Below are 8,410 nucleotides of genomic sequence, written 5' to 3' on the forward strand. Positions count from 1 at the left end.
CTTCTGGCTTCCTCAGGGGACTAATCCATGACAACTGATGGTAGTGTCTCCAAAACACATCTTATTGCTCAATGCAATACCTGCAACCTTGATGCATTTGAACCATTTCTGATCACCAGCTTTCAATTTGGCACTGCGCTCATACCAGAACAAAGTGCAGGAATGATTCACTTTTATTGCGCAATGTCACTGCACTCAAACTTCTTCATGTTGGCATTGCCTCTAAAATTTGATATAGCACTAGGCTTTGATATAGCACACAGCAGTTTACATTCAAAATAAAAATAAAATATAAAAGGAACTCAGCAAAACATGAAAGGAAAGCCTAACACTGGTATACAAAAAAACACTCATATTGAGCTATAAAAAAAGTAATTACCTGTGTCTTACATTTTGCCAGATAAAAATGAGAACAAGCGTAAAGCAGCTCTACTGGAAGAAGAATCACCAGAAAGAGAAAGGATACACATCATGGCTCAGAACTCAGTGAGATTGACCCAAATGGGTTAAGTGGAAAATAGGTGCCTAATATAGCAGCAGACAGGTAATTCTTACCAGAATCCAATATTTTTACTGTCTCTGTGTTATCTTATCTAATGTAAACGTCCAAAATTTCACTAACTCCGCAGGCACGCACTCTGCCCTCGATGCCAATGCTTCAGGACTCCCACACAGCCAGAATAGAAAAGGCACACTCACCCTGAGGAGAGCAACAATGTCCAGGGAAGGCAGTGCTGTGTGCAGGAACAATAATGCTCACTCTTCCAAATGAAGCCCACTAGCACTAAATGTGCAAGAATCCACCTGAAAGACAGAAAGACTCTAACCATGTCTTTTTGAGTGTGTGTGTGTGGGGGGGGGGGTGTTTTTATCAGGAGCTGTGAGGAAGGAGAAGGTGGCAAAGGGCTGGAGAGAAGACTGGGGTGGGGGAGGGACCTGGTGTCACTAGGTGTACCCCCTAAAGATGGCGCCACTCAGTCAAGTACCCCCAACCTACACTGAACAAGATAACCAGAACAGGAACTGTAGCCAGAAGAAACCAGGAGCTGAGAGAAGACCATCCACCCGCCTGCTGGTGAGAGAGCACTGAATATCCCAGGAGCATCCTGTCCAATAAGACAGAGCTCAATTCAGTGCTCTCTATCTCCACCTGCTGGTAGATGGTCACAACCCACGTCTCTGGATTTATCTGCTGCTGATGCTAAGGAAGGGGAGGTTATGCCTTAATCCCTCCAGTGGTTATTTGGTCATTTAAAGCACCTTTTGGTCACTTATTTGTGACTGAAACAGGTCTAGACAAAAATGTCTTGTACAAATCTTTTTAAGTGAAATAGAACAGACAACTCGTACAATAGCCAAATACAAAAATTCAACTTATACATCTGTTCCCCTAGGTCTGTGTTCTTGTAAACTCCCACCAAAGGCAACTACCAACCCGCCACCCCACCCCCTTTTTATGAGTGACACTCATAAGTAAATATAAGCAGTGTTGTTCAAAGTACTAAGTCCAAAGTACTTAGGTAAAAATAAATGTATATTTTAATACTTGAGTAAAAGTACAGTGAAGGACACATTAAAAAATTTACTTATGTGAAAGTAAAAAAGTTAATTGCCTAACATAATACTTTTTGAGTAAAAAGTAAAAGTACCACAATTACAATGAATGCAACCATTGCTAACGTTTTTAACCCAAGAACTTTTCTGCTCTACAATTCAATCCACTTTGCTTTTAGTAAAACTAAGGGCCCTGTTTACTAAGCAGTGCTAAGGGCACGTTAGCGTTTTTAGTGCACGCTAATGATTAGAATGCTGTAAACGCTAAGTCGCACATAGGAACATATGGGCGAATCTAGCGTTTAGTGCGCATTAATTTCAACACATGCTAAAAATGCTACTGCAGCTTAGTAAACAGGGCCCTAAGTTTGAAAATGACTTGTAAGTCATTATTAAATCAGCACAGCTAAAAAGGTGTTCAACAGCTGCACTAGCAGAGAGTGGATTGTCCAGTCTGATAAAAGTTCCGTCAAATCAGGCCAGCTTGCAATATTACTGATGTCTTCTGACTGGTTCTGCAGGTTTTGATCAAGGGTGTCATGGATTCTGGGTTGGTGAGCCCATGGACTGCAGCCAGGGCTGCAGCAGACAAGTCCTCTGGGATGGCACAAACACCAAGCAGAGGCGAGCCAGACGCTGAATCCAAACAAGACAAGGCAGACCAAGAACTAGATCCAGACACCAAAGGAACAACCCAAGACAAGACACAAGACAAGGCAAATAAGCAGTGCACACTCAAGGTACTACTACTACTACTACTACTACTACTAAACATTTCTAGAGCGCTACTAGGGTTACGCAGCGCTGTACAAATTAACAAATAAGGACAGTCCCTGCTCAGAAGAGCTTACAATCTAAAGGACGAAATGTCAAGTTGGGGTAGTTTAGATTTCCTGAGAAAAGGTGTAGTGATTAGGTGCCGAAGGCGACATTGAAGAGGTGGGCTTTGAGCAATGATTTGAAGATGGGTAGGGAGGGGGCCCAGCGTATGGGCTCAGGGAGTTTGTTCCAAGCATGGGGTGAAGCGAGGCAGAAAGGGCGAAGCCTAGAGTTGGCGGTGGTCGAGAAGGGTACTGAAAGGAGGGATTTGTCAAGAGAGCGGAGGTTACGGGTGGGGACATAAGGGGAGATGAGAGTAGAGAGATAAGGAGGGGCTGCAGATCGAGTGCATTTGTAGGTGAGTAGGAGAAGCTTGAACTGTATGCGGTATCTGATTGGAAGCCAGTGAAGTGACTTGAGGAGAGGGGTGATATGAGTATATCGGTTGAGGCGGAAGATAAGACGTGCGGCCGAGTTCTGGATGGACTGAAGGGGGGATAGATGGCGAAGTGGGAGGCCGGTGAGGAGTAGGTTGCAGTAGTCAAGGCGAGAGGTAATGAGAGAGTGGATGAGAGTTCGAGTGGTGTGCTCGGAGAGGAGGGGGCAAATTTTGCTAATGTTATAGAGGAAGAAGCGACAGGTCTTGGCTATCTGCTGGATATGCGCAGAGAAGGAGAGGGAGGAGTCGAAGATGACACCAAGGTTGCGGGCAGATGAGACAGGGACGATGAGGGTGTTATCAATTGAGATAGAGAGTGAAGGGAGAGGAGAAGTGGGTTTGGGTGGGAACACAATAAGTTCCGTCTTGGCCATGTTTAGTTTCAGGTGACGGTTGGACATCCAGGCAGCAATGTCGGATAGGCAGGCCAGTACTTTGGCCTGGGTTTCCGCAGTGATTTCTGGTGTGGAGAGATAAAACTGGGTGTCGTCAGCATAAAGATGATAGTGGAAACCATGAGAAGAGATTAGGGAGCCTAAGGAAGAGGTGTAGATTGAAAAAAGAAGAGGCCCAAGGACAGAACCCTGGGGAACTCCAACAGAGAGCGGGATAGGGGAGGAGGATGAGCCATGAGAGTGCACTCTGAAGGTACGATGGGAGAGATAAGAGGAGAACCAGGAGAGGACAGAGCCCTGGAACCCAAAGGAGGACAGTGTGTCGAGAAGTAGGTTGTGATTGACAGTGTCAAAAGCGGCGGATAGGTCGAGGAGGATGAGGATTGAATAGTGACCTTTAGATTTGGCGAGGAACAGGTCATTGCAGAAACAGAGCCTGACTAAAGCAAAAACCAGGAACGGAGTTAGACTATAGCAGGAACCAGGAACATAAGGAAGGAAACTCATACGGGCCGCTCTCCCATTTCTGATCTCACTCCTTCCCCATTCTCCTATTCCCTTCTGTCACCCCCATTACCACATTTTTACCCTTTCCTCTCACTCTCCTCCCACTCATCTCCATGACAACCCCTCATGGCCTTTCCCACATGTTGTTCTGCATTTCCCCACCCTCCACCTTTGTAGCTCAGCATCTCATCTCTCTCTCTCACCCCCATACTCTTGTAGCCCAACACCTTCCCTTCCCTTTCTTTTCTTCTCTCCACTCCCATACTCTTGTATCCGAACATCTTCCCTTCCTCCCCCCCTCCAAATATTTGTAGCCTATCATCATCCCCCTGCCCCCTCTTCATTCCCTAGCTTCTCTCATTTCTGGTTAACAATGTAGCTTCTCCTTTTTTCTCTCTCCTTCCCCTCTCTATCCCTTTTTTTCTCATTCTCCTCATACTCAACACATCCTCCCTCTCTCTCCCCCAATAGTCATCTCCCCGCTCTTTCCCACTTCATATCTAGAATCCCCCTGTTTCTTCCCTCCCCTTGTTATTATGCCCTCCCCTCCCTCAACCAGTAGTCCAATATTTCTCCTTCTCTTCCCACACCCCACCCCCTGGTTCAGCTGTTCTCCTTGTCCCCCCACGCACCCACCCACCAACCATTGATCCAGCTTTTCTCCGTCTTTCCCCCCACTTGCCATTAGTCCAGGTTCTACCCCCACCCACCAACCAATGGTCCAGTTTTGCCCGTTCTTTCCCCTCCCCCACCCACCCCTGGCCCAGCTTTTCTCTTTTTCCCCACCACCAACCAATGGTCTGGCTTTTCTCCTTCTCCACCCCATCCACCATTTCTCCTTCTCCCTCCCTCCCTCCCTCCCTGCAGTCAGTCCCCCCCTCCCCCCGTACCACCACCACTGGTCCAGTTTTTCTCCTCCTCACCCTACCCCAACCACCCACCATTGATCCACCTTTCTCCTCTCCATCCCCCCCCCCCCCCCCCACCATCAGTCCTGCATTTCTTCCCCTCCCCCCACCAAAAAAAATCAGGCTTCTTTCCCTTTTGCTCCTTCTCTAATGTGCGATGACATCCTTCCCTCCCTCCCTCCCTCCCTCTCTCCCCACCCTACCCCCATACCTTTTCAAACCCGTCTTCTTTTTTTTAGAGGTTGCCGGCAGCGAGCAGTGATTCACAACCTGCTGCTCATGCCAACATGACAGGAATGGAAAGCAAAAGTGAGGACATTATAATCAGGGCCGGTCTTAGGCAGAGGCGACCAAGGCGACCGCATAGGGCCCCGTGCAGCGCCTCAACTCTGCCTCGCTCGTGCCTCCACTCCGACCTCCGCCACTGCTCGCCTTAGTCGCCTGAGATGATCCCCATTCCCGCAGCTCGGCCACTCCGCTCCCGCCACCACCAGCGCGGCATCCACCCCCGGCTTGGGCCCGCTACTAACTGTAGTGGACTTGAACTGAATAATTTCTGGGGAGGGGAGGTTTCATGATAGCCTTTTGCTTATTGTTTCAATCAGTTTTTTTTGTATAAGTTTAGCTTCATTTGTCTTTATTTGAAATTTCGTAAATAAAAAAATGTTCTAAAAATGGAATAATCTCATCAATGGGGTGGAGCTAGGGTGGGGGCGGGGCTAGGGTAGGCAGGGCTAGGATGGGGCCCCACCAAATTGGTCTGCATAGGGCCCCGCACTTGCTAAGACCGGCCCTGATTATAATGCCTTTGTATCGCTCCATGGTGCGACCGCACCTCGATTATTGTGTTCAATTCTGGTCACCGCATCTCAAAAAAGATATAGTGGATTTAGAAAAGGTACAGAGAAGGGCAACAAAAATGATAAAGGAGATGAGACGACTTCCCTATGAGGAAAGGCTGAAGCGTCTAGGGCTCTTCAGCTTGGAGAAAAGACGAATGAGGGGAGATATGATAGAATGCTATAAAATAATGAGTGGAGAGGAACCGATAGATGTGAATTGTTTGTTTACTCTTTTGAAAAATACTAGGATTAGGGGGCATGCGATGAAGCTACAAAGTAGTACATGTAATATGAATCGTAGAAAATATTTCTTCATTCAACGGGTAATTAAACTCTGGAATTCGTTGCCAGAGAATGTGGTAAAGGCGGTTAGCTTAGCGGGGTTTTTAAAAAGTCCGGACTGCTTCCTAAAGGAAAAGTCCATAGACCATTATTAAAACCCTTTAGTGTCCAATGTTCCCATCAATCTGTTCCCATATGGCTTATTACGGGAACATTGGACACTAAAGGGTTAAATTGACTTGGAGAAAATGCACACTATTTCTGGGCTAAGCAGCATAAAATGTATTGAACTTTTTTGCAGTGGCGTTCCTAGGGGGGCTGACACCCGGGGCGGATCGCCAATGCGCCCCGCCCCCCCCCCCCCCGGGTGCAGCGCGACCCTCCCCCCAGGTGCACGCCGCTGGGGGGGGGGGGTGCCGCGTGCCTGTCCGCTTCGTTCGTTTCCATGCTCCCTCTGCCCCGGAACAGGAAGTAACCTGTTCCGGGGCAGAGGGAGCACAGAATGAACGTAGCGGACAGGCGCACGGCACCCCCCCCAGCGGCGTGCACCCGGGGCGGACCACACCCACCGCCCCCCCTTAGGAACGCCACTGCTTTTTTGTGATCTTTGCCAGGTATTTGTGACCTGGATTGGCCACTGTTGGACGCAGGATGCTGCTGGGCTTGATTGACCTTTGGTCTGTCCCAGTGTGGCAATACTTATGTACTTATGTTTTTGAAAAACAGGCTAGTAATGTTTCTTCATTAAGGGACCCTTTTACTAAGGTGCGGCAAAATGTGGCCTTAGCGCACCCTCATGCGGGTTTTTCTAAATTAATGTGCTAATTTTGCCATTAATGCAGCTTAGTAAAAAGGGCCCCTTAGAAAGCCCATGTTCCTCAGGAAATATATCACAGGCAGTGTTGCCAGGTGGGCGGTTTTACCGCCCAATTGGGCGGTTTTCCGCGCCCCGCCGCGGGAAATTTTTGCCCGCGGCGGGTTGCGGTTTTTTGGGCGGTTTTTAAGGCTTCCGGGCGGCTTTTTGGGCGGCTTTTTGATTTTTTTCGGCCGCGGGGGGCGGGGTTAGTGACGTTTTTGGGCGGGGTTAGTGACGTTTTGGGCGGGGCCGATGACGTGGGAGGCGGGGCCGATGACGTGAGAGGCGGGGCCGATGACGTGGGAGGCGGGGCCGATGACGTGGGAGGCGGGGCTGATGACGGGGAGGCGGGCCCGATGACGTGGGAGGCGGGGCTGATGACGGGGAGGCGGGCCCGATGACGTGGGAGGCGGGGCCGGTGACGGCGGGGGCGGGGCCGGTGACGCGGGGGTGGGGGTGTCAGGGGCGGGGTTTGTGTTTGGGCGGGTTTTGGGCTGGTTTCTGGCCCGGATTGGGCTGGAAAAAAAATTTCTACCTGGCAACCCTGATCACAGGAGAAGGAAAGAGAAGTGAAGTGACAACATTTCTCCAACTTAGAACATGACGAAGACGACAACAAGTTATTTTTCACTTTCAGGAGGACATTGTATAAATCTTGAATCACCAAAGAACAAAGAAAGGATCAGGCAATACTCTCTCTGTGCTACTGCACTGCAACTCCTCCTTCTTAAGCCGTATGCAGCTCGTGTGTAGGCGGTGAGTAGGTGGAGGACTGTCACTGTGTGCACACGACCGGGGAAGGAATAGGGAGCAAAGAAGCAGCCAGGGGACTGCATATAGGCCGGGAGGAAGGCACGAAAGAGATCTGATCGAGGAGGGTGATTTGAGAGGGTTGGGGGGGGGGGGGGCAGTGTTGATTCGTCCTTACCTCTCAAAGGCTTGCACGGTGTAACTGATGAGCGGTCTTTCCAGGATATTGCAAAACTGCTTAGGGGTTGCACCCCCCATCCTCTCGCCGCTGCCTCCAGCGGGCAGTACAGCCGCCACGCACATCCCCGGCCTAGTACCCGCGGTCTCAGCACCGTAAAGGAAAGGCGCCGGCGGCTCGCAAGGACAAGAAGAGCCGAGCTGTTCGGATCCGGCCTGCATGGAGGAGGCGGCGGCGTGTTCCCGGGAAGGGAGGGCGGGCCCGATCGGCTGCGGGCGGGGGCAGGAGCGCAAGGAGCCCCCAGAGCTGTCTCAGGGCCCTGACGATGTGCACCTGCTGCAGGGGAGCAGGACAGGCCGAGTCTTGGGTCGCAGTTACCGAAGCTTTTTGTCCAATTCTTTGTGGGTGGGGACGAGGAAAGCTAGTTAGCTCAGATGCATTGCAGGAAAGATAATATCAAGAAAAAGACAGGGAGCTATAACGTTTTCTTTGATTTGATTTTATTTTATTACAAATAGTGATTCTTTTAGAGAGCAAGGGTTGTGCGACTTTAACTATTGGGGCATCTCATATGTGCCAACAGCTGATGGAAAACAGGATATAAATAGCCCCTTTAGTGTTCTAGTTAGGGAGAAGGGAGGACACTTCTATTCCTAGGCAGTGTGATAAGGAAAGGAAATTTTTCCAATTGTTGGTTATATTCAGCAAAAATTGTAGCAGTTATGTGGTTTGGAAACTTTAATGTACAAATATTGATTCTTGACCCTGCATACTGGACCATCACAGTGTTGTATTCTGTATCCACAGGGGTCCTCTGCCCTAAAATAGTTTTGGAGCTGAACTTGGCCAGTTCCCCATTGCACATACCGTACCAAAAAAT

The 8,410-nt window shown here is 49.4% G+C and overlaps 1 protein-coding gene across 1 annotated transcript in view; it reads right to left on the reverse strand.

The window, feature by feature from the left end:
• Nucleotides 1–7,866, reverse strand: part of CRPPA (CDP-L-ribitol pyrophosphorylase A) — a 252,691-nt gene extending 244,825 nt beyond the window's left edge. Inside the window, exon 1 of the mRNA XM_030201326.1 lies at nt 7,531–7,866. Coding sequence (XP_030057186.1) covers nt 7,531–7,751 — 221 coding nt within the window. The 5' untranslated portion in view covers nt 7,752–7,866. The remainder of the gene's footprint in view (nt 1–7,530) is intronic.
• Nucleotides 7,867–8,410: the final 544 nt, after the last annotated feature.

This window comes from Microcaecilia unicolor, chromosome 1 (genome assembly GCF_901765095.1).
Source record: "Microcaecilia unicolor chromosome 1, aMicUni1.1, whole genome shotgun sequence".
Lineage (NCBI taxonomy): Eukaryota > Metazoa > Chordata > Amphibia > Gymnophiona > Siphonopidae > Microcaecilia > Microcaecilia unicolor.